Source organism: Diprion similis, chromosome 1 (assembly GCF_021155765.1).
Source record: "Diprion similis isolate iyDipSimi1 chromosome 1, iyDipSimi1.1, whole genome shotgun sequence".
Classification (NCBI taxonomy): Eukaryota; Metazoa; Arthropoda; class Insecta; order Hymenoptera; family Diprionidae; genus Diprion; species Diprion similis.
Window position 1 is genome coordinate 7365349 of NC_060105.1, and position 26726 is coordinate 7392074.

Consider the following 26726-nt stretch of genomic DNA (forward strand, 5'->3'; position numbering starts at 1 on the left):
GGTATAATAATGATCAGCTCGTCTGCTTCCGCATCGATCGCATACGGATTATTAAGATCGCTGGTAATAAATTTTGTTATCAATATTATAGGTGGAAAACCGGTGACGTTTATATTAACTCAAAATCAAATACACATAGAACAAGTCAAATAATAAATCAGTATAAACGATTTACGAGTATATATCAATATTATACGTAATATAATATACAAACATTATCCATGTGTATATATATATATAAACATATATACATATAATTTTACACATATACGTGCGGTGGCTGAATAAACGGAGATGTTCTCTCGGTCTCGTTCAGTTTCAACGAATTTTCCACCCCTGTTGACTCGAGCTAATCCTGCGTGTTGTGTCAATTAACATTTGCAAATATAAGCATCGATGCGGTGACCGTTATTTGTTAATTGCAAACGCCGATGCGTTTGTGTTTTTTTAATTAAATAAAAAACACGCGGGCAAGTCGAGGTTCTGAACTAGTTTGAGATTTTTTTTTGTCATTTTATAAATTTTAATGTTTACCCGAATGAGTATCGCATATTTAATGTAAACATTGGATAAAAACATAAAAAAAGGAGATATAAATATGAAAACAATTTCGTAGAATCGTTGCTGTGTAAAGAAGAGGCCGCACAGTATAGAATACTGGCTCATCTTTGGTATATTCTGCACATGTCTCGGCTCGTATCGTTATACAGAAAAAAGTGATCTCTCGGAGTTTCTGGACTCGACGTGACGACTTTGCGTGGGCGTCTGTCAAGTCCCAGCGATTTATGTAATAGAAAAGAAACCGTACGACGATAAAAACGAGAGGGAGAAAGAAGAGGAGAAAAAAACACGTCGCGAAGAATTGGAGAAATTTTCAAATAAGACGAAGTATAAAATAAATGAAAATGTAGAGCGGACCCCAGTGGGACTTTCTCGGAAAATGAAAATTTGCTTTTTACCTCCGTGAAATGATATCAAAGGTCTGTTTGAACTTTGGCTACCTTTTTGAACCTGTCGTTGTGACGTACAGGTAGATTCTGACAGATGTAATTCTCGAACAGCTGCACGTGACAGGGGGGATCCGAACTTTGTGACGAAGGATGGAAATTTCAAGCTTTGTGCGACGATTCAGGAGCAGAATTATGCATGCTTGATCCCAGAGAAATTTATGAACTATGCGTACTTATATGACATGCTAATTAGGATAATCAGAGAGAATATAATTGCTGATCCGAGGGTTAGAGAGTAACGTAGCGGAGAGTACTTGAAAAGGAAAACCACGAGCAACTTTTAGACTATATGTCTTGTGTGATCCCTACAGAATCCTTTTTTATCGAGGAGATATGCCGATACGAGAGAGAAAGAGAGATGGAAAGGGAAAACGAGGAAAAAATAGGAGACGAAGAAATATAAAAGGCTTCGGTACCTTCTTTTTTCCTCTCACCAAGACTTACCCTCGATTTTCCCCACCTGCGCGCAGCTACAAAATACGATATTTTTCGTTTTTCGTCTGCACTATTATACACGTATAATGTTATAACTTGAAGAGAAATAATCGAGAGTTTGAAGAGTGTTCAAGCAACGATGACAAAGACACCTTGTGTTAAATGCTACTTAGAAAACGCTCCTACAAATCAAAATAAAATAAATAGAAAACTACCTTTCGAGTTATCCTTTTTAGTTTGAAATAAAGCGACGACTTGTGCGTCTTCGATTTTGCACATTTTCACAATTTATTCAATACTGTATTAAAAACGGTGGTTCCGGGAACTTGAATTACTGCAAACTGATCAGAACCAGGAACTAAGGGTGAACCGTAGAATTTTCATTACCTGGGTCTTTGGGGTCAACTGGTTGGAAGGAAATTATAAAACTATGAAACATGAGACGTTCTACATTCTGAAATTCCTCGGGCGGGGGGTACGATAAGCAATTTTATTTATCAGCGGCAATAGCGTCGCGCGAATGCTGAGGAATCCAGGTAACCTACTCTGAAATATTTGATACCCAGCGTCACATTGCATTATAAATTCCTGACGAATGTTCTCAATTTATATCGTATATTCCACCACACGTCAACCCTGCGGTGAGAAATTTTAACGATATCTAAAATATGTTCGTACTTGAATTTCGTCAGTAGTATACAAACATACATTAGCACAAGTCTTTAGTAATGGTACTAGAAAATACTAGTTCAAGAAGAAGTTCGCGACGGATTCTGAGACTGAAATATGATCAATGAAACGAGAGTGAATTCGAAGGAGGGCAAGTGTTTGATAACGCGGTGGTACAAAGCTTATAAAGCTTGAACTGTCTGAAGTGAATTCCTAGGGTAATTACGACCTCGGTATCTAAAGGTTGGCATCTAATTCAAGAAGGTGTTTGTGGATTTTCACCCCGTTGTTTGCTCCGAGGTTCAGCAGGGTCTTTAGCCGTTGGCATTGTTCAAACAGCCACAAGCTTTCCCAGTCCTTGGCCTGACGCTTGCCTTAAACCAAGGATAGTTTAGTTTGGAAATTTCTACGAGTGGGTGGAGGCCAAGGTAGCTTGCAAACGAAACACCGTCGTTGCTACCCTCCGAGACAGGTTACAACAACAATTCGTGCGAGATGAGGACGGAAGTAGAAGCAACGATATTGTCGGTTCGTATGGATGTATTCGGTCGGTTTAATGACTGAGAAGAAAGTAGGTACAAAAAGAAACACGATGAACTGTAAAAGTTGTTGAGAAATGAAAGAACCTTTGCCAGCCATAAAAATCACCACGTACTACAAAGGAATCTCTTGTTTCAACTCGGTCTCTAGTAATTTGCCCGGAAACGCCATGCAGTTGACGGAAACTTTTCTCATTACTGGGATAAGAGGATCAGGTATGTTCGCCCAAAAGTCCGCGGAGCGTTGGGAAAATGAAGAAGACAAAGGAACGCGCGGATGGGGAAGAAACGGGATAAAAAATAAAATAATGAATTTACATATCGCAGGTTCAATGGCACATGGTCGTAAGCGATAAAAATACGATATTAGTTGCAAGGTATATTGTTCCTTTTTTTCATCATTCGCTGTGGAAATTATTAAAATGTTTGTATAAATTCAGGTTATGATTTAGAAAATTTAATGGCGATACTTGAATAATTCGAACTGAGCAAGCTTGTCAATCTAGTCACAATTTAAATAAAAGGCTTTAAGCCACGAGCCAGCCCTTGAAGTTCCCGTTCTTACACTGTAGGTTCCAGGTTCACAGAGATTAATTCGAAAACGAGTTAATCACAAAATGAATAAAACCGGCTTGACAAAACTGTAATGATGTTTTTTAAAAGGCGCCTAAAAATTTTCAAAGTACCGAAAACAAATTCCAGGGTAGAATTTGATTTTGACGTATCGTTTTAACTTCGTTACAGAAAACAAAAAAGAAAAAAAGAAACTTAATAATTTTCGATTATCATCAAGAGGATCCACAGAAGAAGTGTCGGAAGAAAACAACCGACTATATTGAGAGTCCCATAACGCGTCAAGAGTTGGTAAGAAAAAAATGTTCTCTTTTCCCCTTTCAAAGAATAGGCAATATGCCGCAGAAGTTTGAAACGACCGTCGTTAGGTTGAAACTGATCTCTCCGTATATTCCTGACTCAAATACCCGGGGAGCATTTGTCTGGAAGGAAATTTCGCAAGCTTTGTTATCTTCGACAAGGTCCGGGGCATTACTTCCAGCTCTAAAATTTCCTTCCACCGGCTGCTCAACAGTCCGGTATCCCCGGCGTGTTCAGGACTTGATTCGCGGATTGCCGAGACGTGGGATTTCTCTCTGGAATATACAGTACACGTATATACATCGTACGTACGTGTGTATAAATCTGTGGTCAAAACGAGGAACGTAATCCGTTGCCAGCGTTTAACGTTCGACGTTCAACGCCGAGGCGATTTGTCTCAGCGTTATGCAACAAGACCCGAATCACCCGGAAACGTGCGACCAGCGTTTTCTTCTTTTGATGCTTGGTATTTTTCGCAAGCGGTGAAATCAACGGATTTTTTATCTTCATCCTTTTTTTTTCTTTTCTTTTATTTTTATCATTTGAGCGTATCGGTGAACGCGTCGATAGGATGACCAGCAATCGGCTCGTAAAAAGAGAGGGGCTGGTGCTTGGGCAGCTTGCCGACCAGCCATGATGCTCTTTCAGCGTCGACACTGAATACACAAGCCTTTCCAAACAGGGTTTCGAAAAGGGAATTGAAAACGAGCATGGCGACACTCAAATCCTTTGTAACAACGCGCGATGCGCGAGTGAAAACGATGGCTTTAACTCGATGTGTGTGTCCTCACGCTCGTGCTCACAGGCATTGCCGGTATTACTTGTGCAAACAATTATTACTGTGTGTCTGCAGCCTCTCTCGGCCACAGTTCCACTCGTTCGATACGGTTATTTTAATCCAGCTTGTTATGCCAATTTCCAAACTCCGATACGCGTCTCTTCTCCACCCTCAACCTTTGATATTATCACTCAAGCATGAACTCGTTCATACCAGTTTTAACGTAACTTCAAGCTGTCCAGAATCTGTCGATAAATTAGACCGTGCCTCGTTACTGTTCCATGAACAGTTTTCGTCGAATGACATCGAAATATCGAATCAACTAAACGATCGTCTGGTATTTTTATACAAAAAATTAACGTGATATGAACGACGAAGTTAATCTCGAATGTAGTGCCGTATTCTAAAGTGAAATACGTCAAGTCGGAAATCGAAAATGGAAAAAAACATTCTTCTTTACCGTGGCTTAAACTGCTTTTATATGTATTATAATTGTTTGCTATTATATGTATTTATACCTATATTCAAAAAACAATTCAAGAGTCGAGCTGAAAAACGATTGCTTATAAGAATTCGTCTACCCAGTTTCCATGCACAGAAGAGCTGACTCGAGGCAAAGCCATCGAGGAAGGAAAAGCGAAGAAAAACTGGGATCGAAAAAGAAAAACGAAAATCAAATCTCGCGTTTCCTACGGTATTCATATTAATATTCAAACGTACAGCAGCCCCGTTGAACCTCCATTATAGGCCTCGGGGGATCGCACTGTTTCGCTTTTCGCTTTGCGATGGGTGTTGAAAAGTTTTGCACCGCCATCCGTGCTATAGTTCGCGAAAGGGAATATGGGATGAAAAAAGTAATCGCACGATTCTACATCCCGACTCATTATCCATGCATGCATCCGAGTTGGTTTTGCGAAATTTCACATCAGATAAAATTTGCGTACGATGTAAACTACACTCGTCTCATCCCTGCATGTTTTCGTACTTCCGACTGCAGTAGGTTGAAATAATTTCCCGCAAATACTCTGCACTACTCGCGAATTTCTGCTCTAATTTCAACATGAAAAATACGGGATCAGAGAGATCAGACGGTGATGTGAAAGGGTTGATAAATATCGCAATTAACCAGACGGTTTCAAGTCCGATAAAAAAAAGGATAATAGGAACATCGTGTACAGTCGGCACAAGATGAATGGTTTCGCTCGCTGTGACGGAACACTCGACGTATCCAAACCACAAGGCAAGTCCTGCTGCTCGAGGTTAACAATTTATCAAAATCCTTTATATATTTATTGTCATAGCACCCACCGCAGCTCCTCTGTCATCTGCAGTTTCAACCCGCCCAACATTTTCCCGCGTCACAATAAGCTCTGAGATAATCGCGAGGCGACGCCCTTCAAGTCTCGAAAACTTATACAAAGCGTCACGTAACTGCAAAAACATCCGAAGAATTTATCCAAAGAATTTTCAGAAATCCAGGATAGATATCGTTGAATATACCTGCATGGATCAAAGCTCACGTCGAAGGCGTAAGAGAATAAGGCGCGAGCCGAAAAGGATGAGGTCAGTTTGGCGAGTTCGGATCTTTCGAAATTCGCAAAAGGTGAAAACAAGGAACCACCAGGCTTTCCAATAACTCGGCTTGAAAACGTTAAGCGGTTTATCCCGGGAGCCTTTTCTCGGAGATCCCAATTTCTCTGAGAACGTGAGGTTTCTTTCGTTATTTCTCCTCGATAGATTTGGTCCATTAGCCCGTTCCAGAGCGACTCTCGATGCGTTCAAGGGTAGGTAAAGACCGAACCGGGTTTACCGACGCTTACCGACGTCGAAAGCTCGCTCGAGACTTGGCCTGTCCTCGTCAATTATTTAACGCGCCTCTAGCCGACTCCTGAGCTTCGGAGTACAATCCGTTTTGGCGTTGTCGATGTAGCCGGGAGGGTAAAACGAGGCCTTAATCGCCATCCCAGAACCAGCGGCAACGATATCGTTCCCAGCCACCGTCCCACTCGAGCTTTACGGTCGACCGTACCGACTGACAAAGAGAATTATCCATGGTCTCACATCAACCCCGCTGCTATGGGAGGAGAATATCCGTTTGATAAAGCTCCAGGTACGTGTGTCACGCTCGGCAGATCCGTCGATAGTCATCGCAAATCCCTCGGGCTTTGGCAAGCCTCTAACCCAGTCAACGTTAACCTGTCTTTTGATCAAGGATCCTCCGCTTGATCGTATTCACTGATAAACACACTCTTGTCTGGTGTCAGGACCTCTTGGTTGGCGATGTTCGTCGGCCTAGAAACTTGACGGTGGTTCACTTTGCAATGGATCGATTGAGGTCATAACTATACGTCACTCATTGGTCATGTGTTTCCATTTTCAATTCCGCGCTATCTTCAGGTGATGACCATTTTAGATTTCCGATGCCAAAGTTGGCCGCTATTGTAAAAGTTTCGCTACAACATAGACTCGACTCTATTTTTGACATGCAAATTTCTGAAACGCAAAACTCATTCTGATTCTAGTGTTGATCCAGTAGGAATGTCGAGTTAAGAGCTACGTGTCGAGCAGCATCGCAGGCAGGGTTTCGCCTCTTTGAAATTCGACCGATTAAGAGAGCAGCTGTTACTCTAGAATCCTGGCGGAAAGTGTTTTAGTTGTAACCGTATTACACGAAATTCAACGCAACAAAACAATATATAACGCATTTGAACTGCAATAAAACACTACGCGGTTTAGACGGCAGCGTCTGGTTTCCACTTTTCATCCTAGACAACGAGTATAAGAAAAGTTTCACTGTCGGTAAAACGCAGAGCCAAACTAAGTTCTTCTCTCTCTCTCTCTCTCTCTCTCTGCCACGTACATCGATGTAGGTATATATCCTTTGTCGCGATAGAGGAAACCCGTTTTCTCCGAGGCAAGGAAGAATTCTTCGCCACACCCTGGGGCGAGACATGCACACAGCATTCTCCGTAGATTTATTTTTACCCCGGAATCTTCTTGCCCATCCGTCCTGTCGTTGCTCTCTATATTCCTTCACTTTACGAATCATTTCTCTTTTCACCTTATGACCCCCCCCCCCCCCCCCCCCCCCCCCCCCCAAAGCAAGACGGCAACACGACGGATGGACGGATTGTGTAGAAGTCTGGGTGAGAAAGTAGGGGGATGGTTGCAATACGAATATATCACATGTTTATCTGCATTAAACATACGTAGAAAAGCCGAATGAGACTTGTAGACAGGAGGAATCATAGTTGGCAGGAAAACCGTCTTTGTACCGTGAAATCAGCCACAATGCAACTACATTCGAGTTCACATACCGCCATTCCACCGTCTAGTTACAATATTATATACGTGAAGAAAAACACGACATTGCGATGATGAGACTGTACCATGTGAACAAAAAACTCGAGATTTTCTACTAACGATACAGAACGCGTTGCGATCCTTTTTCAACGTCACGTAGTGCCGTGTTACCGGCTTGACGGGATTCTGAATGACGTATTTTCGTACCCCATGCCCTCGAGGACGAAGTAGGTGCCTCCTGCCCCCATACGTATAGGTGGATGGAAAGATCAGTTTATTACACCGTAAGCCGGAGCTATCCAAAAGCACAAGCCCTCGTCAGAGTTTAGGTTGAGCAAGACTAATGCTAGCATAATAATGGCCGAGAGAATAGAGCCAACTTTATGCACTCTACTTCACGACTCTCCCAGTAGTTGTTACCAGTCAACTTTTCGGTCAACTTTTCAGTCAACTTTCATCAGTAACTACAGAAAGCTTGAGTACTGATTCAGTTTTCACAAGTGTCAACCGCACTCGTGTAGCCTTGGCATGTTTACTCCTGAATGGCAATAAATTACTTACGTTTATGATGCAGCTTACAAAGGCGACGATCAATTGATTATCAAAGCAGTCTTAGTGTCCGGTGTTTTGATACGTAAAAAATATCGCGTCACAGAATCAACGTTGAACACTTTTATGCACTTTTTGATCACTGTACTACCTTTAAAACTGAACACCTTTCGCGTACAATAAGGTTTGAAAATTTTCCACCATTTATCTCTCATCAATCGTGATAACTAAGATTTGAATTTCCCGGTGAAAATCCTCTGGTATTTCAAGTATTCCAGTTTTTATGAACACCCCAAAGTAACCCTGAATCTGCTACTACTGCTCTGCTTCAGAAGCTCACTTCCCTTTCCAAGATTCTCGTTATGTTCACAGTTTCAGTTTCAACTTGAGGACCGGAAGACTTCCGCAATATAACAAGGTTGCGTCGATACAACATACAGGCGAGGAATTGCCTCGCGACGTATTTCCTTTGTTCATTTACTCCTACAGGTACTTATAGTGGGAACAATTCCATGTCAACAAAGCACAGTTTAAACGCAGCGAAGTCTTCGGTGAGATTAGAGTAGAGCTTATAGCCTGTGTACGGCATACATATATGTGGACTGTGTTATTCATTCATTCGGAGGGGGGGGGTCTTTGTGTAATCGCATCAAATACCGCTTCTCTCGTCCCCTCCCTCGTCCCGACATCGCATTGTGAACTATTATCTGTACAAAGCAGCCACCTAATTCCACCTTACATTTTCGATATGCGCTTGTGCCGGTCGGTTTGCAAACGAACATCCGTACACTCGTACATATGTGTATAACACATACTTCCGGGTAAAGGTGATGTCTGTATATATAAGTGAAGCTGAACGTACCACCGTGACCCTTTGTGCCGCGAGCTCGCCACAAGTTTCTCGGGAAATCCTAAGCGTACAAAGCGGAATCATCCCAGTGTTGCTTTTGATGTAGGATAAAAGGAAGAAAAATGGCAAAGAACGAAGGAAGATGAGAGATGAAAAGTAATTCTTTTATCCAAAGATCCCGAATAAAAATGACATGGAAAATAAGCAAAACGACCGAAGGGACGTACAACGTAGTTTTGCATTTCGCGAGGTTTCTTTTCTTGTGGTTTATCGAGAGCGAAATTTCATCACGGATGCAATATCGGAATAGAAACAACAGCGCGGAATGAATTTAAATCAGCTGCTGCTGAATGAATATTAACTAAATGTAGGCACAGTGTCCAGGTGCAGCGTAGATTCGAATAATGCGTAGATACGTTGGGCTACAGGGTATATAGAGTTGCTGTTTGTACAGTTACGCGGTAAAGTTGATTTAGTACCGTACCAGGAACGCCGTTGCAGGTCCACGCTAGTTATATGCAGAAGGTAATTAACTTGACATGTTATACCTGCGGGTTGCTACCTGAACTGCAAACGTTTTACTGGATCACTGCGGGAGTTGCGAATTCGTGCAAATTTCATTTCGTGGAAAAATATTACTGAAACGTGATTCTTTTTTGGTCAGGGTAATTGCTTTTTTTTCTACGTATAGGTAACCTACTTTCCGTATGATGTAATGATAATATTTACGATAAAATGGAGGAATGTTTGCCTTGTAAATGTAATATTCAAATAAATTTTTCTTGATTTTCATAGACAAATTTACGATTTCACATTACCATTTATGCGATGAAATAAAATTCGCTCGCTATGGCATCAGTCTAACGAGTAGCGTAATTGATTTCACTAATGAGCAGCTCTGTTATGGGGACTGAGATGAAATTTTGAAAAAGATTAAAAAATTCAATAATAGAACTGACGAATCAGACGTTCCCTATCACATGACGTATGCATGGCTTTAGGAGTAATTGATTTCACATGTACAATGTATTCGAAATTGAGATGAATGTTGTAAAGATCCGCCAACGACGTATTCCAAGTATTCGGGACCCGAGGCCATTGCCTGATTCACGGGATTGGTTCAAAGGGTTGATTCAATGGGTTGGTTCCCAATCCATCGGTAATCGACGTCTGGTTCTCGTGTTTGCGAGTCTGCGAGAAGCGCAGCGTGTGAGTCGGAGAGTGCAGGGCGTGGAAGTGGTGGGATGGGGTTAGCCGAGTGAAACATTGTCGTTACTTTGGCGAATGAGTCAGGCTTTCAGCGTTAAAGTGTAATACAACGTTTCGCAATAGTGTATACAGTCGGGCGATACGACGCCCGCAGAGAAACAGTTTCATAACTGGGTCGAGGGAGGATGTGAGCATGAATGTATGAAAGCACGTTGATACGAACGCGTGCAACCGGCCGAGTGTAAATACCAAGAGTTTCCCTGAGAGCGGCTAATAGTTCAGAAGAGTGGCTTAAGAGTGCCTCTGAAAACGCCCGAAATCACCGGATAGGAAGTTGAATAATGGTCATAACAATGCCAGTAAAAAGGAAAAGCAAAGTTTCCACTAACGGAGAGAGTCGACAAGGGGGCGAGGAAATACGGGCAATTTAAAATACTAGAAAGTACAAGTTGAATGGTAACTTTCCGCGACCTCGTAGTCTCGTACGCGCTCCTTTACCTAACAAGTGTGCGTCACGAAATTGAGGTTAGGGTCGCGTAATGTCGGATCAGTTTGCGACTGCACATGCGCGCAGTACGGAAAAGACTACTTTTAACTCGCCGCGTATGCGCATTCACAGACTCACTCTATAGTCGTAGAAACGGATACTTTACGCAAGGAAAAGACGCACGAAAAATCGTGACGTCTTGAAATTACGCTGATTTAACGAGGATGAGAATACACGATAAAAACTCGATACATTTATTGCATCTAAAATAATTTTCACAATTTCATCAAAGCACGTTATACGTTACCAAGCACTGTAGCGCTGTTTTCAACAAAACCGTAACATCTGCATCTCGGGCGAAGAGTTTCTTGTACTCACCTAAAACACAAGAGAAAAAAATTCATCACGTTAAGGGAATCCGTAATATCACTCTTAAATAATCTTAACGATTAATATTTTCCGGACGTGAAAATATTTCCGTATGAATAATTCACACGCTAATTGATCAATTGAATCACGCTATTCGTTACATCCATTTCACTAGAGGTATGGACCTGTATGGGAATGCAGGCCCGTCGCACACATATGTTCAGATTTGAATGGCTGATGCAGCAACGTAACGAAGACATCGTTGTCTAGCTCTATTCGTGGCAGTGCAGTGTCAGGTGGCGCCTCCCTTTGCCATAGGCAGGAAGATCATAGACATGCACATATGCAAGTTATGTGTAACCTAGTTGCAACAAGGCAGACAATGCGATCCGCCAAAACAAAGCCGACGCTGCATCTCACGCAGCCGTGCCTCTAGACGCGTTTGCGATAACCGCGTTTCGTAGTTGCAGCTTATTCATTACACAGGCCTGCGAAATATAAAGTTTTCATTTTCCCTCAAAATAACGATGCTTTCTTTTTAGGTATTTAGGTACGTTGGATTAAAATATAGCGCTAGATTTTTTTCACCTTCAAGAATGAGTTCACCTAATAGCGTCCCGAAATAAAAAACAAGACGAAATTTTCGACGTGTAATTGGCAGACAGGTATTAGATCGTTCAGTACTCATACATTCTAAACGAATGTAAGGGTGTATCTATTCCGACATCGGGAATAATTTCGTTCGCTTTAAATGCATGGGTTTTTCAAGTACGACCCCGCATGTAGACTCTTGAATTCCGAGGCAGCTGTGTAAAAGACCACTTCCGAGTTTAAGAGCTGTATATACATATATACATACGTACACGACTATAACAGAGATCCATTTTGTTTTGAATATATTTAAATTCGTTTTGACACGCATTCTTTGCGCATCGCATGCAATTTATTCAAATTTAATTTGTATTTATTTCGTGTGAATAAAACATCAGATTTGCATATCGTACCGATTAACATTTACAAGTCAAACTAAGGAATTTCGTAAATTCAACGAACAGACAATGCTGAATGAGGAAGTTCCGTATTGTTTACTATAATTGAGGCCATTACTATAAGTTGAAAATAATTCACCCTTGTCACATCTCAATTCACCTTCAAATAAATTCAAAAAACAAGATTCTAATTTCTGATCGCTTTCTTGACTCCAAAAAAAAAACATCAAGTTGAGCAACAGTAAAATATACTTTGTAATCGAAAAACGCTGTAGCCGAAAAGCCTAATCCACTAAATTTCTCTTTCCGAGATGATAAATCGACGATACCTTCTTTCGGAGGAATGTATCCGTGCACCTCGCAGTAACTTCCAGCAGGACCAGAGGCTCCGGGTGTGTCGAGGGTGAAGAGGGTGGTGGCGGAAGTGTTGAGGGTGTCGGAAGCCTGGTGAGTAGCCGAGGTGGGCTGGTGCAGAGTGGATCTCGAGTCCTGGATGCTGGTTTGGTGCTCCTGCTGGGCTGCCAAAATCTCTTCACGCCTGCACTTTGCGCATCTGCGCATCTCCGAGCGAACGCGAAGCAGCCAGACCATACCGAATAGAGCCATGTCAACCCGTGGAACGTTTTCCCCCGACGGAACCGTCATTCTCGTCGAAACGCAGTCATCGATTATATGCTCCACCGATATTCCGTGATACATCACCGAAGAACACACTCTTCGATACTCTTTAACCACCGCACTGTAAGAGCGTCTTCAAGACTAACTGCAACGAGTCAGCGACGATTCGATCTTGCGCATCGTCAGTTAACCTTCATCCCTTCACAGAACGTCTTTAATTCAGGCCATTTTTAACTTGGGGGGGTTTCTTGTTCTTGTCTACTATTTGTCTAATGTGTTGGTCTTATTTACTGGGGGCTTCTGTCCTCGTATTGGGGATGAACGAAAGAGAATATAAGCTGGGATTTAGTCCTGCTGTAATTTATAATTGAAGAACCGTTTTCAGATACTTTAAGGGTGCCGAAGTGTGCTAAACGCTGATCAATTAACAATGCAAAGAATCTTCTTGCTTTCCCTCAGCCGAATATTTCAGCCGAACGATTGCCGTTTAGTTAGGGTTGGGGGAAGAAAATTTCACCTCGTATTTACGCAGCCTTTGTATACTTGTGGAAGGGGGAAAATGTTTCAGCGACGAAGTGTCTTAAAGTAAAATCTGCCCAGAAATTGTCTCCCTTGAGGAACCATCTCCCCGGGGTGAAAACCTCGCCGCGACTCTCGGAGGTTTTCCATAAATTGTGCAAAAGCGTAGAAACTCAGCCCGCCTGATACCCACACGTGCCAGAGATAGACTCCTTTAATCCCACTCCCGTATTTCGCAGGACACGCAATTAAAACTTGGTCAATTCCACCTCCGAGGGTCGACGCTGGTACAACAAGCTACACAAATTCTCCCCCATTCTTGGAGCAACGTTTTCCCTCCGCGAACTTCCACCCTTCTTCGTTGAAGTAACGCCTGCAGGACGGTAGAAAATTTTATTCATTTATTTATTTATTTGATACACGAAAGCGCGGTGAATAGAGTGAGAAGGATTTTTAATGCTGATAACGGAGATATTCGCGATTTACGCTCCGTCGATTCGTTCGTTATTTTTTGACGATTCGATCGTAAACGCAAAGTAATTGATTGGTGTTCGAAACGACGATGAAGAAAGATGAAATCGGCGTACAAGATATACGTTACGTTGTCGTTATAGAAAACAGAGAGAAACTTTCCTTTTTTATTATTTTTCTTTTTAGTGCTCGTAACAACATCATGAATGCGTTTATAACTTCCCCGCGATTCACCCGACGTGAATACAAATATAAGTTCGGAGCCGTCCTGCCGGGGTGTGCGCTGAAATGTCCTTGTAGGCATGTGAAAAAATGGGGATGGAAAGGGGCGGAGCAGTTGGCGACGTTCTGAGGAAGACTTATTTATACGACTCCAATAAATTTATCCTCAAGACGAGAGTAAGGAAGCGTGTTTTTCAGCGAAAGGAACATAGTAAGTACTGGCGAGGGTGAGGAAAATAGTTGACAAGAAAGGGAAACACTCGACGTGTCGTGCGAGGTCCGTTCCATCAGCAGTCGAGCCACCCCCCAATACGTCGGCGTTATTTCAACGAACGTACGATCGTCCCTCGAGAGGATTTTCGCGTTCTTTTCCGGTGCTGCAGGTGAGTTTGCCTGTTAATCGTTATTTCAAGAATTATACCCTGATTTAAGGGCGCACCTTAGTCGGAGGAGAAAGTGTGTGAGAGAAAGAGAGAGAGAGAGAGAGGGACGGAGAAGAGCCATTTCAGCGGGCACTCGAGTAATGGTACGAGACTAATAAACTACCCTCGGCTTGGCCTGGGATTTCGTGCGATGGTGCTGGGAAAGCACTCGAGGCCTTTCGCCGACCGTAGGGTGTTTCCCGAGCTCGATAAAACTGCGAATTGAATATTGATTCCAAGACCGCGAAATTGCCACCCGAGAACCCGTAACGCACCCTGCTGCACGGCGCTTCTTCTTTTCCTAAATACTCGCCCCCCTTACACGTCTGTTTTTGATTATCTCCTAAAGTTCAACTTTTATCCCTAACTCTGTTATTTTATTATCACGATAAAAAATACGCACCCTTCGTCTTTTCTTCCTTTTTTTTTTCTTTTTTTTTACCGCTTCTTTACAAAGTTCCGACTCCACTTCTTTTTTTAGTTTTTTTTTTTTTCTTTTCTTTTCACATTTCATCCGCTTTTCTTCGGCGAGCTTCGTCTTTCGTTTGGCACACGTTTCATTATTCGTTATTGTGTCAAGGGCGGCACTTTCGAGGAATGTAAAGTAACTTTTAAGCGATGAAGACTTCCGCGAAATTCCGTTACGAATGACCAAAAATTCTTCTTCAACGTCCCATAGCGGAGGGATGAAAAGTTTCCAAACTTTTAATCGTTGAAATTAACCGACACACAAATTTTGCTCGCAAGGTTCGCACCATCATTTCGAAGCCGATGAAGGTGATATAATCATCCTCCAAAGACGCGAGCAGATCAGACGTGTTCACACTGAAATACGGCCGCTATACCTTGAACACATTCTCTTTGTCTCTCGATATTTTATTGTATTTTTTTTTTCCTTTCACGCTCCTAAAGTCAGAAGGCTTCCGAGTACTTTTACTCAAGGCGCATTGACAATGGATAAGGAGTGGAGGCAGAAGAGGGATAGTCATTAGTCGAGAAATTGCTCCAGGCAGAATAAGCAACGTTTCTAAAAGTATTCTCTCTCTCTCTCTCTCTCTCTCCTTTTTGCTTCCTGCCTTCGACCTTTTGGCCAATTATTGTAATCTGCTTGGAGGTGGAGGCTGTGTAGTGATAATCGTAAATCCTTTAATTAGATAGGTACGTCATAGCTTTGGCTAAACTTTTAAATTTACAACTGTAATTTTTGAAATTGAGTTTCCCCCTCGTCAAAGGCAGTGCGAGTCTGCCTGTATATACCTATATATATATATACACAACCCACTCAAACACTTTTCTCACGACGGAATTCCACGCCAAGCCCAGATCCACGCTAATTAAGAAATTCAAATCGGCTTCCTCTGCAGAATGCAAAAATGATTAATCAAGAAACATTGTATCACAATGAGTTAAGACGCGTATTTATAACCAGGATTCGTCGAGAGGGCGTCACTGGCAACTTTGCAATCACGCAATTGGCAACTTCAGAAGCCAGTCGTCGACTGCGTACAGCCTCATCAGAATTCACACCTACTTAGTGAAAAAAAGGCGATATTTACTCCGCGGGATTGAATAAAACAGACGTCCACGGTCCGATGACGTCGTCAAATTGGCCAACGTGCGGATCTACCTCTGGGGTTTTCATTCGTCACGGTGTGCGGTCAAAGAGCGACCCGTAATATGTATACGAGGTAGAGGGCTCTCTGATAAAACCCTGAGACCCTAGGATCGATCTGGTGTATCATTTGCATGACACGAGGGTGATCGAGGTGACTTTTATTGGATGCATAGTTCGGATACTGCTAAGAAATTTCATAACATCTATTGGCCAGGCACAATTTTTCACGCTTTCGTTGTATAAAAGTTGGAATGCAATTTTGAACGGCCATGTAATTACAGGATCAAAAGACCACGGACAATGCTTTGGATATCTTTCAGGCGTAGCTATTAACCGAGTCGACAGTCACTGTATTCCGTGAAAATTCCATGTATAAAGAATAAAAGCGTGAGATGAAAGTGTGAAGGAAGGACGAAATTTTCACTCCGTATTTAATTATTTAAACTTTCGTATCTTCATCAGCTCAGCGTACAGAATTCCCAGAACTGTTAAGTATTTGTCTTTGACTGGAGGAGTAAGCAATTGAGATTGACAAGTTCTCGAAATTCGTTCCTCTCTCTTGCTGCTGGAGAAAGTAATTCGCAGACGCTTAAAAATACGCCTTTTCAATTTCAGTCTTGATTCATCTCCCATGCAACACGTCGACAGTGTCTCGTTTCACCCTACAGCTTACTGAAGCAATTAATTGAAGCCCGTTCTTCGACATGCGTTGCGCACAAGTATAGCATTACGCAGTGATGATTATCGTCGTAACCACCATAGCCATAGCATCAGGATCATGATTGCAACTAGGGTGAAGGCCGCGTCGTGAGTTTACTCAAAGCGTACATATTAGTCGTCCAACCAAGGCAGGAAGATTATACCGTGGAGCATTCTGTGTATGGACTTCATTAATTAATGCACGTTTGTATGCAGACGCCGTGAACAGATAAGGCAAAGACGGTAACAATGTCGGAAGGAAGGAAAAGCGGATGGGGGAAATGAGATGGCCCAAGGACCGAGGTTTACGTGCAATTACCCACCGACGAGTCCTCCGCCACACGGTGAATGACGGAGAGAAAAGCTTCATGGCCAAAATATTTCTCCGCCATGGATTTACATATGGATACCAGTGATTTTTTTTTCCATTTCCCACAGTGATTTTATTCCATTTTCTTTTCCTACGGCATGTGTTTCAAGGTTTATTGTATCGATTCATCTTCCCTTCCAATATCCCGACAAACTCAACTCACGTCACACGTCACAATTAGATTTACGTGCTGTACGATATACGTCTTAGACACCGATCCGTGTGCGGTTTCATTAAGCACCCTCTATAGGGGTGCACGGTAATCGAATAGACGTGATATATGCACAATTTTACTCTTGTCGTAATAATTGTAACAAATTCCGGTCGCGAAACCTAATCCATGCCTTTCCGACGTGGAAATTAGTTTTTGTTCGACGTACCCTCGGAACGGTGTGGCAAAAACTGTTCTCCTCTTTTCGACTAGTTGGTGTTACCGCAAGGCTGTTGCATTAAGCCGGCGATAACCATCACGGTCGAGAAATCCTCGATAACAGACGATTATCTATAATAGCTGAATTGATTGCCAATTTGCGTGCCGCAATGGCAGTAATTAAAGCTTAGTCATTAGCTGTCTAGATTACCAAATCTCGCTAATCTTCGAACCTAAATACAGTAGAAAACAAAGGCACTCCGATGTTCGGAATTAACCAACAGCATCTGATTGTGAGCAAAACACTTTCTCACCTTCCTGACAAAAACGAAAAAGATGTGTCAAATAAAAATTCAAGAGCAGGTCGGAATCGAAACTCAAACAATGGCTGCCACCGAGCAATTCTGTCCGACGATAAATGGAGGGGGGCAGTTTAAGGGGATGTCCGTAAGTGGACGCGGACGTCTTGATTCGACCGGTTCCCGGGCTCACGTCGTCGTCTTGAACAAACCCTCGTTAGTAAAAGCATTTCTCTGCAGCATCCCCGAGCAGCCAGAGAGTGCTGGCATTGAACCAGTAGCTAGTGGACACAGTTCGTTAGGTTAGCGATATTTTGTCGCCTGGATAGAATAGTTTACCGACTAGCACTTGGGGTCTTACGCGAACAAATTCCAAATCGTCTCCCCCTTTCCCCCCTTTTCCACCTCTTTACACTCGGCGTGAATTTACTGAGGAATTGGCAAGCAAAAATGATATGTGATTGTTAGCTAGTATATTATGTATAACATAGTTTACCGAGGATGATAAAATTTATAGAATTTTAATGCTGAGTGATCACGAAGGTTCAGAGACGTGGGGCGCTCCAGCTTCGAGCTCAGGGAGCTTTGTGCTCAGAGTTTGGAGAAAGATAAGTTTTAAAGTTGACCTGGCAGACAGACCGCGTTGCGCCCCCAAACTCGACTTCCGAGTCTGTCTTTCGTGATCTACTAGCAAAGTTCGGCGATATTTTACACCCCTGAGTCACCCTCTTAGCTTTGGGCAATCACGCTGAGCGTCTAGGTGTCTAGGTTACTCGAAATAAGGGCGCGGATGTGGATATTCGAGTCTGCCATATATCACACACGCGATGCTCCTGTTCCTGCATCCCTTCCTGGAGAGAACAGGTAGAACATCGCATGGCGAAACGCCCGGCATTACCGCCACAATATTCCCGTCAAACCGTCGGAGCAGCGTTGTTTTTGCAAGGAGAGAAAAAGAAGGAAGATGGCGTGGAATCACGCGGTGCCCGATACGCTGTTTATAAAACTGCGGAGCGAAGCAGGAAAGGTACGAAATTTCACGAGGGTATGGGGGTGAACCGTTTTCATCAGTTTTCAATAAAACCCGGACTGTATTGTTATTTATATAGGATACTGCGGGGTCGCGGGATTTTATAAAACGTTGTATTTTCATTCGGGGGAAACTAATGTCGTCGTTTCGATTTCAATCAAATTTACTCACGCCTCTATAACGTTGCAAAATCGTATCATTCGCATACGCATATATGAAAGTATATTACATGGTGTAACATAGCTTGACACATCAATTGCACAATTCACTACGGATGCAATTCACACATCGTTTCTTGCAATTTTTTTTCAAAAATCATTCTTCGTCACATGAAGCGGGGGAAATTTCTATGAAACAATTTAACATTTCGAAAATACGACCACCGCAGTAATTCGAAGCGATCGTTTCTCGGCTTTGGAAGAGAAGTGGTCGTATAATCCGTTCCACCTTATCTCGCGTATGTTTCTGGAAAATTTGATGCCCTTGAAACATTATAATAGGAGCGTTTCAATCAAAGTTTGAGACGGTGTGTATATATATATATATATATATCTTCAATACGTATATATATGTATACCTATAGGCCGTGGAACGTAATCAAAGCACACGCAAATCCGTCTCTCCATCTTCTCTAAGGATCCTAATTTACCAGGGAATAATTATTCGGAGGTGAAATTTGGCTCGTATTATATAACTAATTGTCGGGTAGAATGGTACTGGTTCGTGAAGGGTGACGCCCTTGTTTCGCAAGCAAGAAATACCCTATTCCCGTGAAAACACTGATTGAAATACGCGCTGCGAAAGGGGCACAAGCACTCATTTTTCACTTCTCTTTTTACCCCACACACCGCAGAGCAATTAATTTCTACTCATGAATCAAAACATGTAACGTGTTCGATCACCAACAATTTTCAATTCTTATTCTGAGACAAAGCAATCGTTTCATAATTTTTTCACACAAATAAATTAAAGTGTATGTATGGGGTATGTGCGTATTATTACTGCGTTAAACAGGGTAAGCGACAAAAGATCGCGCTTCGAATAACGAGAATTTCTAAATATACGTACACACTTTGTTGGCATCATCAAACTTTCTCGAGTACTCATTGTGAGGCTGAATATACATGTATAGATATCAACTACGTATATATAAACGAAGAGTTGAAATTCAATTTCATTTCGGCGAATAAATGGTCCCTGTGTAAATTAACTTTTCACTTTACATTCAATCATTTCAACTCTCTTCCAGACTCGTTGCTGTTACGATATAATATACTTCATCCCTTACTGATACTCGAAAAAGAAGTATGAAAATTGACGAAAAAAATAGATACACACGAAGTATTATTTATTCAGCTACTTGTTTTACATCTGCGTTTCATTTCCCGTTGAAAAAGGAATTCGTTACAATAAAATTCCCGCAGACAAGTGGACGTTAGAAACTGGCGCACGCAGTAATCGTCGACAGTAATGCGAATAATTTGTACAAATTAGAGCACGTGCGAAGTGTGACGAATAGTCCGTTGCCGTGTAAATATGCGGGGCTGATGAAAGTCTCACCAATGTTTTTGGGGGTGAAAAAGAAAATGTAGCAACGCGAGCTTTGTGATTTGTTACTGTTTATCAACAGCGGGTGTTTTTAGGGAGCAGTATAATAACGAGCCCCCGGAGGAAAGCGAAACGAAACAAAACGAAACGAAACGAAGCGAAACAGATAATTATACGAGAGTGTTAATTGTCCGTCGTACATTGGAAACTGGGATCTACTACGTCAGCACCGATATAACGCAGTCGTTCCGCGGCACTGAGGTTGCTGTTTCAAAAATATAATTTCATCGTGAATAATTCACGGTTAAAAAAGACGCGGTAGTAATAAAATGAAAATAAAATAAAATATTACCGAGGCTCGTCTGAAGAGCTATAAGGTATATATACATGACGGTTCACCGCATGCGTGTATCAAGTTATTGTTATCATTATTATTATTATATACCGACGCAGTAAAACTCACGCGTATAATAAAAGATTATTATATAATTTATGAATGATGAAAATTCAACGCGTATGCGCTCGTGAAGCCGGAGGGTAAAACTTTTCATTACATAAGCCTGGGTTGTGCGTGTACAACTTGTGAAAAAAATTCAATTAAGGATCCTGTATGGAATATTCCGAAATCCAGACTGTGACGTTGATTCCGAATTTTCAATTTCCAGCCGAATTGAAAAACGTGATAATTTTATAAGCAGATTCAGAATAATTTCAATCGCATCAGGCACGTTATTGACTGATAATTTTGATACCCTCGATTCACCGCCGAAATTCTTCAACACGCATCCGTAATCGGAATAACTTTGCAATCGGTAAATATCGTGGCGGCCTGACGGAGAATATAACGAACGATCGGATGAAATTGGGCAGGCGAGGGAAGCGAGAGAGGACAGGAATTGCTTTTGATTCGAAATGTATCCCCCGCCTAGATCCCTGCCATTTATTGTTTAATCCGATAATACGCAACGCGAACCGAAAGCTGGACCCAATCTGGCTGCCGCAGCAGAGCACGCGTCATTTCGAAGGTACGTACCTACGTAAAACAAATCGGGCACTGATCCTACGGTGTAACCGCCCAGAACTAGAAACCAAACGGCGTCAAAACAAGCCTCGGTTTGTTTTACAGTTCAGAGAACATGAACGGTAATTTCGATCTATTCGCTCGTTGACAATAAGGAAAAAGAAATGATTTTCTAATTTAAGCTGCATGAAATTTCAAATAAATTCTGTATAACGTTTTCTCGGATGAATGAAAGACCTTTTTTTTAAATATATATATAAGCGAATCGTTAATCATTGTTTATTTATTTATTTTTTCTCATCATCAACGCTTCTATTAGAGTCGCGGCGAAGTGTTTCTACCTCGTCAATCTTTTCGTTGCCTCGGCAAGCTGTTGCAGCAATAGTGAAGCTGATCGATCTTCTAGACGACGAGAAAGTCTCGTTCCTCACCTTTTTTTCCTCATTCCTTTTTCTTATTCTCTTTTTCCCTGCCTTCCCATCAGGAAAAATTCCTCTTCTACCTTGTACATACGCAGAAAGAACAAGTTGAACGAACCCTTCTCAGGGTAAGAAAAACAAGGACACACGTAGGGGGGACACGTGCGTGTCTCTTTTTTTCGAAGGAAGGAAGAAAGGATGACGAGATTTGTCGAGTTGGTTCTTCTACCTTTGCTTACTATCAACCTTTTTCCGACTTATATGTATATATATATATACATGTCAGAATAGCTACAGTAGTGCGGTGGAAAAAAAAGAGCTTGAAAAAAAATGAAAAAAAGTACGTAAATAATAAATGCGAAGATGATATGACGTTTAAGTTAAATGCGGCATGGTAGATACATGTTATAGGTATGCAAATTGCGCGATAAAAATGGCGAACACTTCAGTATGCTCGAATAGACAAAAGAAAAATCAATAATCGGAAATATCAGAGAAAACAAGTTGACCCTATACTTCGTCTTTCCCCTCCCTTTGTTTAACCGTAAATATCTTTCGCTCGAATGGTGTGCAGAGAAGAATTCAAACTCGTATTAAAGTTTGCAGTGTTTAACGGAGTTGAAGAGAATAGCGGAGGGAGATACCACTGAACAAAACGTTTACAAACGTTCCGGCGCTTTTTTTTTCATTTTTATCGAGTATTTTACCTTTGTTCAAGCATCAAGTGTCCAATTAATTCGGAATTGAAATTTTTTTTCCCCTCATTTCAAAAAATAATATCATTCAATAGTTTTTTGGGTAAAAGGAGTATCGAAGAATTTTTATCGAAGACGAATAAAGACGAACAATTTTAACGCGCGGGTATAAAACATGACCGAAAATCATTATTTTCGTTTATTACCGTGATTAAAAAAGACCTTGTGTTGTATTAATAAAAAGATGAAGAGAAAGAGAGAGAAGATAAAACGAAGATTTCTCGATTGTCCTAACCGACGAATATCCGGCACGATTAAACTTTTAATGATGGTTGAAGTGAGAAAAAGAAGCTTCGATTGCCACAGAGACGACGTGAACCGCGACGACAGATGGATCAGAGGAATCCAGGAGTGCGGCAAGGGACTCCAGGGATCGAATGCTCCACGATTAAGGATGTAATTCTCTGTCGCGTCGATTCTATAGTCGCATAGTTTGATGGAGTGGGATTGAGGGAGGGGGGGGGGGGGGTATTAGGGGTTAATAAGTACGATCGAAAACGGAAATTACACCTTGTGCATAATAAAACATGCAACGATATAATTGAAAAAAATTCACTCAATGATTAACTGTTACAGTTAGGGTGTGTCCATTATTTATGTGAGGTGTTTTTTCTTAAATTTGGACCCCCCCCCCCCTGCTCCTCCTGTCACATGAAATTTACTCTATAATTTTTTAATAATTAAATTTATTTCATATTATCGATATTTAATGTTTTCTACACCCAGGATTGATTTTGTAATATGAAATATTGTCTGTTATAATAATGTATATTCTCTGAATTAAAACTTGACGTGAGATTTTACCGCCCCCCCCCCCCCCTCATTTTGAGTTTATTTAATTAATGGACGCCCCCTTATACATATTTTTCCACTTGCATAAAACGCTGATTTATACAGGGAAGAGAAAAAGAGGATGAGAGAAGAGAAAGAATGAAGCGTCCTGCCAGCGTTATTAGATCGCCGCTAACGTGATTCCTGAACCAAGATGCTAGAGTGCAGGTTAGATGTATAGGTGCTAAATATTCCGCCACTGACATTTCCCGTTTAATATTCCCAGCAGCTCGGTTAAGCCTGATCAGGAAGATAATCCGAGTTCTCAGAGCTCTGGGTTTAGAGCGGTTGCAATAATTCATCGGTAGGTATATACACATATATGTATATGTATATAATAATATGTATGAGTATATGTATGTATTATAGATGTAGCGAATTTGCATGCACAAGGAGACAAGAAACTCGGCGAATATGTTGGGCATAAATCGCATGAGAAGGTTGCAACAATAATGTGTATAACGCAAGAAATATCAAAACGGCAAATTTTCCGCCGCTTCAACGCCGGCGCAACGCATGAAAAGAAGGATTCGGTAAAAGACTGGGAAGAAAATACTCTGAGAATGCGAGATTGAGGTAAGCGAGGCCTGCACTTGATTGTAAGATGTGAAATATCGTGCATCAGCAGCTGTTGCTGTAATAAAGGTAAATGATATCCGTGGACTTAATGCGTTCTAGTCACTCGACACATACATAGCTGTATTTAAATCCCGCGAAACTCTCCTCTGCGTCCCTTTAGGGGTGAATTTATTCTTCCGAAAAGCTCATCCTAATGATGATGATGATGATGATGATGATTATAATGATGCAGCGAGGGATGACGATAACTACATCGTTTTAAATTTTTCTTCACTCCCGCTGCTCTCCTTTTCTCTGTCTCTATAGGATCTTTAAAAATTCTATCACCGTGTTTCTAGGGACTAAATAATTCACGCACGAAGAGATAATAAAATCTTGCTGACTGGTGAAGAATCAGCCTAAAGTTCGTCTGGATTAAATTTCATTGGAAGAATTTCTTTTCAATTTATTAATAAATTAAAAACCTCAAAACTTCGAATGATCAAGACGAAACAATTGTTGCAAATCATTGCAAAAATATATCAGTCCATTGTCCCAGTATCGATCGACTTAAAAAAAATATTCTGAACTTCTGGGGGTAAAGTTTCAAAAGTGAAAAAGGGTCGTCGATCAGTTTTACTAAAACACCGTCCAGTAGGAATAACATTTCATGGAGCCGGGGTGAAATGATATTGGAAGAAGGTTCCGGCCGGAAGGCTAGAGATAATAGTCCGGGAAAGACGGGGCTTTTCGCAGAAAAAAGGTAACCATTAAATTTTTACCCAGTAATTCATCCGAAGCTCTGAATTCAGCATAAAATAGAATAGAAGAACATTAAGAAGATGAAAGAAAAAACATTTGCTCCTGAGATTTCTAAAATTGAGGCGAAAATGAAGACGAGGAAACGTTTTTCGCTTTTCACATTTCTATTTTCATTATCTTAATCTTTTTTCTGCCACGCCCTGAAATACTCATCTACTCTCTTTCTTACCCCATTTGAGGTGAGCTGATGCGAAAAAAGCGATCTCCAACAAAACTGATTCTATTTTATTCACCTCCGTGCATTTAGCGAATTCGTGCGTACACTCGGTGTTGGTAGATTGCCGTTATGTGTACCTGTGTATAATATATACATACACATATATAATATATATGTGTATGAACCGATTTTTCGCAGCCGATAAATTCTCGTTTTACTTTCGTTTTTTTTTTTCTTCTTCTTCTTTGAGAATAGAGCTGATGATACTGATGCGGAAAAATTGAATGCAAGAGTTGATTGGAAAAGCGAAACTTACCGAAGCGTAAGCATTAAAAAGTCTCGATTTAGTATCTGCCTATTGTTTTCATGCGATTGTACGCATAGTGCGATGCAAAATGGGAGAGAAAGAGAGAGAACAGGCAATGAATAATATTCGTTAGGTATACAACAGTATCTACTGTAAATATAGATTCATGAATTTATAATAAACCCATATTTCTGTTTTGCAAGCAGGAATCCGATATAATGATTCAATTTAATTTGCACTCGCCAATGTATACAGAGCAATATAGAGAGTAGGAACAAAAATTATCGAATCACGTTTGTTTGTTATATGCAGTGTTTATACATATTTAAGTAATTAACATGATCATTATTATCCATGATAAAACTTGACGAGACTCGAGGATAATTCTTTTTCCAGATGTACGTATACGCTTACAGTGTTCGCAATTAAGTTGAAAATGACCCGAGTGTGCAATTTCTTTTCGTATCACACGTAACGCTACCCGAGCGAGCAATTAAAAAATTTCAGCTCCAAACAGCCGGTGAAAATAAAAACTTGAACTAAAAACCGGCTTTCAAGTTACACACGTTACGTCCCAATTACACCTGCGTACATACAATTTGAGAGAAAGCTGCCACATCCCAGAGTTTCTGGAGAATCGATCCGATAGCGAAAAACTCAGGTGGAGATAGAAATACATGTGAAGCTATACACACGATATAACCACACATGTATAACGTCACGTATGGAAATTTTCTGCTTCGTATATAAATGGCTGCATTAGTATGAAAAAATAAAAATTTAAAAAGAGGAAACAGTCGGTGGTAGAGATTTTCGTAACCCTCCATATTTTTTTTTTTTTGTTTTTTTTTCGGGATAATTAAAACGAATAGCTTTACGTTGAGCAACTTAAGCAAAGCCTGTAGTTGTAGCTATTCTATACCTATCTATCCCCATAAAAATGATTTAGTTTTCGCTTGGGTTCCTGCAGTAAATAAAATTTGGTGAGTATAAAAGGGTATATCGATAAACTGCAGGGACTCTGATGATTGGAATACACAAAGGACCTTCCCCGCTTAGGTATAACCGAGATAAGTGTTTACGCACGGGGTGTTTTTCTCCCTCTTATTTCCCTTCTTCTCCTCTGAATAACCGGCGCGGCCACGATGTCGAGGACGAGTAGGTCTCGCACACACACCGGCAAAAGAAGACCGAGGAGAAAAGTTTTCATCGCGAGTTGCGCTAAACGGGCCAGATAAATCCAAAAGGATATAGAAAAGTTTCCCGCTGTACGAACCCATTTGCAACTTGCTCTCGTGGTTGCATAAATCCCGGCAATCTTCATCCCCTCTTTTGTGAAGGGATTTTTAAATTTCGAACTAAGGATTTGGAACGAGTTCATCAGACGCTTACTCGCCTGATAGCGATACGTAGAACGTACTTCGGGGTGAGAACAGAAAAGAAATTATGGCGAAAGAGAAGCCAGATTGAATCGTATGAAAGGAAGAAATTATAAATAGAAAATTTCTTGTTAGATATGTCTTATCTTTCTGTATTAATACTGTGATTTTCTCCTCCTATTTTCGTTGTTCGAAGAATTTGATAAATTGAGATGGAAAAATATTTTCTCAATT

At 41.2% G+C, this 26726-nt stretch overlaps 1 protein-coding gene across 12 annotated transcripts in view; it reads right to left on the minus strand.

Moving 5' to 3' along the window:
- LOC124407311 (disks large 1 tumor suppressor protein) overlaps positions 1-26726 on the minus strand; it is a 361750-nt gene that overhangs the window by 159211 nt on the left and 175813 nt on the right. For 10 of the 12 annotated variants that reach the window (XM_046883347.1, XM_046883363.1, XM_046883428.1 and 7 more), the window contains exon 1: positions 12390-12720. The exons of the other annotated variants lie outside the window; for them this stretch is intronic. In XM_046883347.1, coding sequence (XP_046739303.1) covers positions 12390-12705 — 316 coding nt within the window. In that variant the 5' untranslated portion in view covers positions 12706-12720. Of the gene's footprint in view, positions 1-12389; positions 12721-26726 lie in introns of those variants that run through there. 12 annotated transcript variants of the gene reach the window in all.